This window comes from Thalassophryne amazonica, chromosome 2 (assembly GCF_902500255.1).
Source record: "Thalassophryne amazonica chromosome 2, fThaAma1.1, whole genome shotgun sequence".
In the NCBI taxonomy this organism is placed as follows: domain Eukaryota; kingdom Metazoa; phylum Chordata; class Actinopteri; order Batrachoidiformes; family Batrachoididae; genus Thalassophryne; species Thalassophryne amazonica.
The window spans coordinates 59,869,595-59,881,579 of NC_047104.1; the positions used below are offsets into that span (position 1 = coordinate 59,869,595).

Genomic DNA, 11,985 nt, shown 5'->3' on the forward strand with positions numbered 1-11,985 from the left:
TGTAGCTTTAAGTGACAGCGACTTGAAAATCATTTTCTTTTTTGTGGAAATGAAACACGATACTTGGTGGTGTTCTGGCGATTAAATAGATGGGCTCCTCAGCAAAGGGTCATAAGTGCTTTTCTCGGATAAGAGAGAAAGCTCAGAAATGTTCCTTTTTGCAAGGTCCTTTATTTATCCCCAAGTTGATTTTGCATGGCTGCACACTGACATGGTGGGTGCAAATGCCTGTGTGAATGGGGTGAAAGTGAAGCATCATTGTAAAGCGCTTGAACGTCTGCATCAGATGAAGTGTTCTGTAGAAATGCAGTCTACCAAAAAAAAAAAAAAAAAATCCTTTTCAAATTCCTTAATGCAATTGAGCTTCTAAGCTCTAAGTTGTATTAGGTTTTCAGAGGTTGAAATCCCCTGTGGCATGAGACATAAATCACACATGCCATTCTTTTTTTTCTCTCCTCAGCCGTCCGCCATCATTCTGCAGCCTCCTGACTTTTCCGCGGTCTCAGAGGAGCACCAGCCTTCTATGGCCTCTGACACATTCAATCCTTCCTGGACAGCCCTGAATTACATTCCTTTCTGCAGTCAGTTAGCTGAACTTGGCTTGGTCACTATTTTCACCAGTGTATGTTTCAAAAGATATTTATGTCTTCTTCCTCGGTGAAGACAAATTCCATGACTATTAAGTCTTTTCACCTTCATAGTGTTTGATACAATGTGTGGCACAATGTAGGCTGATGACTTGTTGAGTCTTGTTGATATCTGCTGGCATCACGTGTCACATTATGCTACATCATAAGGTTATCATGGGCTTGGGAAGGCCTCCGATGCACCATGTAATTTTTCCACCGTCTTGTCACATCTTGACGATTTATCGGTACCACCATATTGATGTCTTGGTGGTGTTGTGACAGCATCTTGAGAATTGTTTGCATATACATGAGGAAAGTAAATGGCTGTGAACCAGAATGATGTAGTCACGAATGCAATGCAAAGCTCACAGGATTCGCTCACAAACTGCCAGGATGCGGTCAAGATCATGCAACAGCTGCAGCCTACAGGAGCATTCATCGTTTATAATCATTTTCCATATTTCTTAAAATTTTTTTTTTTTTTGGCCTCTTCCTTATGGCTCAGGTTGGCACAGCCCTGCTACCCTCAAAGTTTACATTGGATGCCCTTCTCACACAACTCCATATGACATAGAGACTGGGCATACAGTAGTGTTCAGAATAATATTAGTGCTATGTGACTAAAAGATTAATCCAGGTTTGAGTATATTTCTTATTGTTACATGGGAAACAAGGTACCAGTAGATTCAGTAGATTCTCACAAATCCAACAAGACCAAGCATGATATGCACACTCTTAAGGGTAATGAAATTGGGGCTATTAGTAAAAAAAAAAAAAGTAGAAAAGGGGGGTGTTCACAATAATATTGCTGTTGATGCTACAAACTCAAAACTATTATGTTCAAACTGCTTTTTTAGCAATCCTGTGAATCACTAAACTAGTATTTAGTTGTATAACCACAGTTTTTCATGATTCTTCACATCTGCGAGCATTAATTTTGTTGGTTTGGAACCAAGATTTGCTCGTTTACTAGTGTGCTTGGGGTCATTGTCTTGTTGAAACACCCATTTCAAGGGCATGTCCTCTTCAGCATAAGGCAACATGACCTCTTCAAGTATCTTGACATATCCAAACTGATTCATGTTACCTGGTATGCGATATATAGGCCCAACACCATAGTAGGAGAAACATGCCCATATCATGATGCTTGCACCACCATGCTTCACTGTCTTCACTGTGAATTGTGGCTTGAATTCAGAGTTTGGGGGTTGTCTCACAAACTGTCTGCGGTCCTTGGACCCAAAAAGAATAATTTTACTCTCATCAGTCCACAAAATATTCCTCCATTTCTCTTTGGCCAGTTGATGTGTTCTTTGCAATTGTAACCTCTTCTGCACATGTCTTTTATTTAACAGAGGGACTTTGCGGGGATTCTTGCAAATAAATTAGCTTCACACAGGTGTCTTCTAACTGTCACAGCACTACAGGTAACTCCAGACTGTCTTTGATCATTCCTGGAGCTGATCAGTGGGTGAGCCTTTGTCATTCTGGTTATTCTTCTATCCATTTGATGGTTGTTTTCCATTTTCTTCCATGCGTCTTTTTGTCCATTTTAAAGCATTGGAGATCCTTGTAGATGAACAGCCTATAATTTTTTGCACCTGCGTATAAGTTTTCCCCTCTCCAATCAACTTTTTAATCAAACTACGCTGTTTCTTCTGAACAATGTCATGAACATCCCATTTTCCTCAGGCTTTCAAAGAGAAAAGCATGTTCAACAGGGCTGGCTTCATCCTTACATAGGGGACACCTGATTCACACCTGTTTGTTCCACAAAATTGACGAACTCACTGACTGAATGCCACACTACTATTATTGTGAACACCCCCTTTTCTACTTTTTTTTTTACTAATAGCCCAGTTTCATAGCCTTAAGAGTGTGTATATCATGAATGCTTGGTCTTGTTGGATTTGTGAGAATCTACTGAATCTACTGATACCTTGTTTCCCATGTAACAATAAGAAATATACTCAAAACCTGGTTTAATGTTTTTGGTCACATAGCACTACTATTATTCTGAACACTACTGTAGGTGTTGTTCAACTGGGGACCTTCTGTTTTGGTAGCAAGTGATTGCTTCTTGTCCATATTTCATGATGATTATTTTGACATACCATACATACCTTTTACCTGGTGATGCCCAAGTCATGGCAGCATTGAGGCAATGTCTTTTTGATGTGCCTACACAACCTGGCATCTCATACTGTCATCAAAGCATATTTCTAATGTTTTTTTTTTTTATTGACATAGTCAAAATTCTTAGTGATTCTTGCTGACATTTTGTCAGTTTTAGATGATGTTGTGTGTACTATTGTTCAGGGGCATAGGCAGAAATCATAAAATGGGTGGGCCCAGAAAAAATCAGACGGGCCCAACCTTTGGGGTTGTAGGTAAGGTGTAGGTATTATAATACACCGTTTGAAAAAGTGTGCCTTGTTTGGACATCGCAAGCAATGTTATCACTTAGCCTACAGCACTGGCAAAGTGAGCACACAGACGCGACACGTCAGACACAAGTACTCTTCATGGATAATGCAAGCTGCAGTGCAGTGCCCCACACACACACACACACACACCACACACACACACACACACACACACACACACACACACACACACACACACACACACACACACACACACACACACACACACACACACACCACACACACACATTCAGTGCAAATCTGGTAGCCTACTTGGCTGGGCCAAACCCAAAACGTCAATAGGTATTTAAATAAGGCATGTTTCAAAAATGAATTCCAAGTTTAATGATGAACATATCTCAGCCAACTGCACAGACACTGTGTGCACAGTTACACAGACGCAAAGTGTCAGACACAAGCACCCCATGGCCAATGCAAGCAGCAACGCAACGCTTAGTTATGTAAAGTCCTTTAAAATAAAAATTCAAAATATATCCGCAACATGAAAACAGGTAGGCTCGGCGGCCAAATTATGAAATTGATAAACAATGGAAATCATGGCTCGGCAGCCAAATTAAAAACCATCAGAACGGACACCAACATGATTCGTGGCAGTTGCAATATAATATTAACAATTAGGCCTATTAGAAGAAAAAAGTAATTAATGGTCTCACACTTACATTGATGATTCTTTTTAATGCTACAGCAGGAGACGACGGGTTTTTGTTGAACTCTCTTATCACGTCATCATCATAGTCCAACGAATCGGTCAGTTTCTCTTTCAAGGGAAAGCACAGAGAGTGCATTCAGTCTGTGAGTCAACATGGATGTTCTGGTGGACGTTTTTGTCCCATTAACAGTAGAAAACAGCGTTCGACAATGCATGTTGTTATTGGCATTGTGATGAGGGCCCGCAGAGACTATTTATTTGAGGAAAAATGTGGTCCCTCATTTATCGCGGGAGTTACATTCAAAAATAACCCGCGATAAACAAATCCACAAAGTAGTCAGCGCTATTCTTTACAATTATTATAGATGTTTTAAGGCTGTAAAACCCCTCACTACACACTTTTCTCAAACAGGCATTAACATTTTCTCACTTTTCTCTCCTGTGTAAACACTCTCTTTTTTCTTCTGTGTGAGAAGATTATAAACAGACACACGCAGAACACAATGCGCGGCTCTCCCTTCGCTCACTGCCTCCGGAGGTACGGATGCGGGACCTGCAAAGAATCCAAGTCCTCTCTCAGTGGCCACGGAGCTCTGCAGCTACGTTCAACATCCAGATCAAAACAGCGAGCGTAGTCTCTGGACCTGTTGCCAGATTTGGCGCAATTCCGCACAGCAGACAGGAGGAGGTGGCCCGCTGCTGCATTTACTGAGCCCACAGAAAGCGCATCGGAGGCAGTGAGAGCAATCGTGGTGATGCCAACCGGTGCCGCGAACGGCCCGCCTGATAAGGACGCAGAACACAATGCGCCGTTAAAAAAAGCATGCAAAATTGCACTAAAAAAATCTGTGAAACTGTGAGGCCGCGAAAGGTGAACTGCGTTATAGTGAGGGACCACTGTACTCTGAAAATGAATTAATAAAAATCACAGAAGATGAACCAGATTTTTTGACAAAATGTATTAATTGTCGCTCAGTGCTAATGCAATACCAAATCATAGGAATACAATGAGGCAACAACAGGTGACTGTCGAGTGTCGACTCAGCCTTCTCATTGGATGGGGCGGGCCTGGCTGACAAGTGGGCGGGCCCAGGCCCATCCAGGCCCACCCTTGGCTAGGCGTAAGCTATTGTTGTCTTAGCTGTGTTGCCACAATAGCTGACACAAACTGCATTTCCCGATAGTTTGGTTTTGACATCCTGGCAGTTGGTGAAAGTGGAAGCCCAGCTATGCAATGATGCACTTTTTGAAATGCCAACATCACAAAGGATTAAAATGCACATACCTTTTCTCAGTCTGTGAAGCAGAGCGTAATTACTGCATACCTTTACCCATGGGATGACATTGAGGTTTTTCTTTCTCCTGTTGGCTGTTGATGAGCTATTGACACTCTCTCGCTCCATTTAGACTGCAGGAAGTGAATAGCAGCCCACATTTTCTCATTTCTAATGGAAGACCTGAGCCCAATGAATTGTAATGCTTCAAGCTCCAGTATCGGGAATATTGAGCCAAAGTGGCAGGTGCCCGTTATAGTCTCCCTCTTCTGCTAATGTTCTCTCATTTGCCCTGCTGACTTGAAATGAATCTGCCGGAGAGCTGCAATGCATTTCAAAGAAGAGGTTGTTGCCTTCTTCCTCACAAGCTGTCTGAACATTAGCAGGTGTAAGACATGGCCACCCTGAGAATGAGGCTGTGGTTCTTTTTCTTGTGCTTAAGAACTATGGGTTACCACAGAGATGGCTGCTAATCCTCTAAGGTATCTCTGACACATCATGTAGGCTTATGGCTTGACATATTGAGGCACTGCACTCTTGAAATGAGGCTGAAATTTACTTTTATTACAAACGCGGCTTGGCTACGGTCCTGACACATTCTGTCATAAGGCAGATGGTATGCCCCCAGGCAACTCCAACCCTCTCCACCACCCCTCCTAACAACCCCATGGTCCTGCACTGGGATGAGAAAGATGCTTTTAAAAGTTGGGAAATATTAACGGTCTCCTCTACCCATACGTGAATTAAGCCTCAGCGGAATGGTGATGGCCCCCTACAGACAGAATCTATTGATCAAAAGGCCATCACATTTTTTTTCTTTATTTCTTCCGTGGCTTACAGTCACCATGATCCAACTTTTAACTTTATGTTATGTCTGCAAAATCACTCTTTTGTGCGCTTTCCTTCTGTGTTCTAAAGCTGTTCCAAAATACACTCCTCATGGAGCAGGAGAGAGAGGGAGAGAAAAAAATCCAGATGAAACGGTCTTCTGTGATTCCAGAAGCAATTAGAGGTGTTTTCAACATCCATACTGACAGAAAATGATTAATCCACTACAAAATAATTAATTTTTATTCAGTGTCCGGCGCACAAAGCAGGTGGAATTGTGTGCACAAGAGGGCTGAGCCTGTCACTACCAGGCGCTCGGATAATGGGGTTTTAGCAGCCTCGTCCTCACCACAAACATGCCTCTATTCACCTTATTCAGCCCCGCCCACTTTTACAACAGAGGCATTTCCGTTTTGTCTTAGGATTTATGGTGAGCAGTGTTTTAAATATAGAACAATGGAAGATACAGTATTACACAGGTAGAAACAAAAACCCCTTTGAAAAGCTCAAAGGGAACGACTCTGGCTCACTCACGGGTCATAACAGAGTGGGAAGATGACACGAAAAAGTGGCACTCGATTATGTTTACCGATATTGTTAACTACTTTGTGTGGACGGTTTAGCTATGAGGAACTATAAAAGTGCCGAAGCCTATCAATATCCTTGAATCAAGTTAAAATACTACCCGATAAGTAGTACCACCATAATGCCAAGATTACATATGGTGTTATTTCATGCAGTGCTTGGCTGTATCAAACGCCAGAAAAAGAGTAAATTAGATAGCCGCTAATGCTACAAACACAGCTTACCCGTTTACCCTCACTAGCTTCTTCAACAGAGCGTTGTAGCCCATCCATTTCTCTGGGTAAAGATCCAGTGGTGTGGTTTTTTTTCTCCATAATTAAAAAGAACAGACAGGGATGTTTGGGTGGATTTTTCAAATTCAGCGCCTTTATCTAGCACCGGAGATCCTCGTCTTTCAATAGAGGAGGGAACAAGTTAAATGCTGGTCCACAGCACTCAGATCTCTCCTTTCCATGTCAAAACATCGTTCTGAAAGCAATAGTTTCCTCTTCTTCCAGTTGTTGTGGCACCCACCAACTGAACAACTAATACTGCTCATGTTTGGACACTTCCAGCGTACTGTGTTCCCACGTAGCTAATATCAGGTGCAGTGACAAACTGGAAGTTGTTTGACAAAATGGAGCTGCCCACCCTGACTTCCTGAATAAGGTGAATAATCTGCATTATATCACTTACTGAGGCATTGCTGGGCCGGTAGCGTAGATTTACATTTACACTACCTGGCTATACCCGCCTGCAGCTGCCCACAGTGGGCGGGTATCCGGATACCCGCCTGCTGTGCGTAAACTGATGACGTCATAGTGTGCACAACCCAAGAACTGTCCGCAGAGGAAAAGATGAAAAGGCGAGAAGTGTGTGTTGGTCCCAATATGGATATTACAGATGATTTTCTCATGGATAGTATGACAGTGAACAGCAGCCAAAGCAGCCAGCTTGATGAGGACACCCTGACGAATTTGGAGAGCAGCGCGTGCCAGCCGACAAGACAAAAGTTAAAGTGAGCCAACCTTTTATGTATGCGTTTGCTGGGTGTCGTGCGTTTTGAAATGACATTAAATATTGTTAATGTGATTCCACGTGTTGTGTATCTCAGTAAGTGATAATAATGCAAATAACATGCTGTTGTCGTGCGGTATGCATTTTCAGAGTCCCTCCATCCATGCTGTTGCCCGCAATGACAGATATTCGCCTTCGTCCAACTCGGCGAATATCTGTTATTTTGGGCAACTGGACATGAACGTTGGGCCTCTGAAAATGCATACCGCCCTCCAAAAGCCATGTTATGTATTATTAGTCGTTTAATAACCTGCACAGAACTGCCCCACACTGTTGTTGCTAAATTTTGAACATCTTGAAATGAGCACCACGCTCAGATGAGCCTCGCCAACCAATTTACTGCCTCTCAGAGCCACTATTCTCCCACGATAGTTGAATAAATCCTCTCGTAGCAAAAAAAACAACAACAACAACAAAAAACATGCTGTGTGGCTCATTTTCATTCTACATTATTTGATGGGACCGGGCGCTTTATTCAATGTGAAGTTGCCCATCTGTCACTGGTGGAGTTGACCAAAACTATGCAGTACTTGAACTCACAGCTGTTCACAGATAGCAGCAAAGCATTAGTTATCTATGTTTAATATTTGAAATATGTCAAATATCATTTCACATCAAATAAATAGTTCCAGCCTTTGACTCATGCTTCAAAGTAAAAGTGAAATGGCAAAAGAATATTCATCCTCCTTTATTGCACTTCTTTTTGTTTAGGTTTCTACACTGGAAAGCTTGAGTTGAGTTTGATAGTTGTGTAGTTTGTTTTATGGAAAATGGAAACTTGACTGTCCTTCTGCCTTTGTGAATTTAAGATATTTCCAAGTTCCAAGCTCAAAAGGGTCCCCGTGGCTTATGCGTGAAGTAAATCATTCATAGTTGTGGTTGCGGTGATTGATTTTACTGCGTCTCTGTATGAAGATTATTTAACTGCTCTGCTTTGAAACAGTTCGAAAATGAGATGAAGTAAGTCTTTATAGGCCCTGAGGGACGGGGGTGTATGTGCCTGTCTCCGAATTCCATAGCATGAAGCGTATGAGCATCTACAAGTCCCACTCAAAGCCAGTGTTGGATAGAATTCTGACCCCATGGATATCTGACGTGCTGGTCATTTTTCTATGTAGAATTGTGACCCACGGTTCACTTTTCCATGGGGGTCACTTTTCTGTCTGACACCACTTCCCATTTAAGGCAGATTAAGTGTGTTGTCCATGGATACAGACAGAATGTCATTACATTACACAGTTTAAATTATCTTAATCTAATTTAAGGGTTGTGTATAAGGTTTCTATTGACAGTACACCATATCCATTTTCAGGTGCTGTAAATGCTGCCTATTTAAATAAGTGTAGCACTTGAGAAGCTTGAAAAGGGATTTCAGTGTCTTGGTTTGTGACTGTCCTGGATCAAGACTAAGTTCCAGGTTTTCATTAACTTCCTAGACTTGAGTGTATCTCTATGATGTGAAACGGTCAAACTTGTAGAAGCATTCATTTACTTAGCATGAAATTTCTGCCAGCTAGGTTCTACCAACCGCTGGTATCAAGTTATTGTATAGTCCAGTTTCCTTGTGGGACTAATTGTGTCAGAGTAGGAGGCTACAGTTGTACAAGGGCATTTCCTAGCGTGAATACACTGCTGATATAAGGATTGCCAAGCGGTGCTGCAGTCAGGTTAAGTGTGAAACTGATGACATAGGAAGGCCAATGTGGCTTTGCTGCATAATTTTCAGCCTGCTTTGGTGTCTCTGGTGTGGTAACAATGTTGCATATCCAAGTGACTAAATTTTAATTTAAAATGTGACTCAAATATGTATAGTTGTGTGGCACTAAGCAAACCAGAACAATGTTTGTACTGGATTTCTCCCCCTCTGCTTGAATTTACAAAGGCAAAACATTTTCGTAACCCATAATTTTGCTGTGGCAAAAAAACTCTAGTTATTTTCCCCTGAAGCAGATGGAGAGGAAACCTTGTCGAACACAGTAGCTTGTATGAAAGACATTCATGTAGATACTCTGTGCTGGTATTATCTAATCCATGTTGGCCTATATTGTGATGAGCCATTACTGATATATGGTATCTATCAGTATTTTTCTGTCGGCTAACAAATTATCTCGAGTGAACTTTATACAGTTTAAACACTTTGCAATTCTTCATAATAACATTATGTTACAACCTCTGCAAGATGAAAAGAGATCCCAGGTGAAGGCCTGACTGTGTGTATGAGTGTGTCTCACGGTCGGCCTTTACATAAACTTTGTTTCTGTTAAGTCTCTGTGGCAAAGACGGACACCGGTTGTTCTCAGGAGGTCTGCTTAGGTAGGTAGACGCGCAGCATGCAGCGTACAAATCTCTGTCCAATCCTGTTCAAGTTCGACCCTCCCACGAGATGAGTGATGATCTTGTTTATAATGAGGTCAAATCCTTTCCTGTTACACATGACTCACAGGGTGTAGTGCCAGTCATTCACGTATTTACATGCATAAGCCTTTCCTTATATGGGTGTTGCACGTGACAAAACCCTTAACTAAGATGTTTCCCTCTTACAGAACATGAACAGCTTCATTCCTCTGGTGCGTACACTCATGGATTGGCAGAGCTTGATGGGTAAATGTTCCAACAGAGAATAAAGTGTGTATTCCGGTGTCGCTGACCAAACAGTCCTCCCTAAAAATCGGTCTGCCCTGCCTTCACTGTGCATGCGTCATTAGCTGCGGTGCACGGACCTTGTTTCTGTTTCAAACTGCACTCCAGCCATCATCTATCTCATGGACAGATATCTGAAGCTTTTGCACAACAATCATTTCCACATAAATTCAGCATTATTTCATCATAAAAGACGGAGGAAGCAATCAGAGCGCCGCGGGTACGCAAGTGGCTAGCTGATGCATTCACTGTGCGTCCGTCATTTTAAAGTGTCATCAAGTATTGCCTGTTTCTGCTTAAACTGCCTGGTTCTGCTAAACTGACTTTAGAATGATTTTAAGAGGATTTACGTTGTCATCTGATGGTTAATAATCACATTCATCCATTTGATTGCTTTGGGTGAAGAGACTCTCTCAGATGAGCTTCTGAGCTCCAAAATGATGCATGTGCAGTGGAGGCAGGGCCCTGTTTTTACGGGAGGACCTTTCGGTCTGCGACACACCGAGCAAGTTGCTTTCTGTCAGATGTCCTCGCTTGATTGAACTGGATGTTTCAGATTTGAAATTACTTCCATTTAAAGGGTAGCTCTTTGCTTGCTTATAGATGCAGTTCTCTGCTTGATGCAGCAAACCTTTTAGAGAGACAAATATACCCTCAAGCAGTTGTAGATCTAGGACTATTGCCCTGGTCCCTAAAGATCTGAGCTTTATTTCTGGGTTTCAGAACATACACTTAATTGCCATCTCCTGCACAGATGCTCAGCAAAAGAGCAACACTGCAATTAGCCGTGGCTCACTGCCAGCATGGCATAAATCTACCAAATTGTTTCCCTTAAGAAAGTTGAGCAGTTGTGGTCTTCTTGTCTACTTTTAAAAAGTAGGCCTGTCGTGAGCTATCATGTAATTAGACAGACCAGCAGAGAGAGCTGTAAGTCTGAAGCTGAGACTTTGGGAGTTTGCGCCGAAGCATACAGCAGTGGGATATTATTTATTGCTTTCTCTCCTTATCTTCACCTTCCTCAGTGGCTATCACTTGACCAAAGCCACTGAAGTATCTGTCATGCAGCTTTGCATCGTTGCTCTCCTGACACCAGCCCTACCCACAGTGTCGTGTTTAAACAGAACAGTAAATGAGTGCTGTTTCTCCTCTGCTACCTCGCTGCAGCTTATTATCCACTCTTATTGTATTTATTTTTGTCTTACAGCTGATTATCCTTGAAGACTATGCAGACCCTTTTGATGCTGAACAGGCCGGTGGCACTCAGACCAGCACAGAAAAGGTGACAACTGAGAACGATGGTTACATGGAGCCTATGAAGCCCAGAAGATGATGGCAGGTATCGACATGAACAGTTGCTGTCCTTTCTTTGCTCGTTTCGTTGCATATCTGCCAATATTCGAACTCCCAAATCCAACATAAGAACTGTTTTACGTTTAAGCCAACTACCGATGTGGCAGCACAAACACTTTACCACTAGTTTCCTTCACATAAAATTTCTGAATTGGTCTGTTACTGGCCATTGATGTGGTTGGAGAAATTAATTGGCAGCTATAAAGATATGTGATGTCAAGAACAAGAGGTCTTTGGGTCAATTCAAGTCTAACCTGAGGTGTGTAATTCTTCAATTCTCAGAAGACAGTCTTGTCAAAAGAGGGACAGATTAACACAATTTTGTCCTTTTGTCTGATCATCTTCTGCTCCCTCTGTGTTCTATTATAGGATTATTACTGAAAAAGCGGAGGTAATAATTTGTTTCATTATATGGCTATTATATGTATAAACACCAAACTACACCTGAATATGAACGCTTCTGATGGTTTTGGGCTTGTGTCAGACCTGTTCACTTCACCTCCATGAAGAACTTGCTAACAGATGTT

General features: G+C 42.1%; 1 protein-coding gene across 1 annotated transcript in view; it reads left to right on the forward strand.

Moving 5' to 3' along the window:
• The window catches only part of zgc:158464 (uncharacterized protein LOC791139 homolog), an 80,953-nt gene extending 69,515 nt beyond the window's left edge, over positions 1 to 11,438 (forward strand). The window contains exon 2 of the mRNA XM_034162912.1: positions 11,313 to 11,438. Coding sequence (XP_034018803.1) covers positions 11,313 to 11,438 — 126 coding nt within the window. The remainder of the gene's footprint in view (positions 1 to 11,312) is intronic.
• Positions 11,439 to 11,985: the final 547 nt, after the last annotated feature.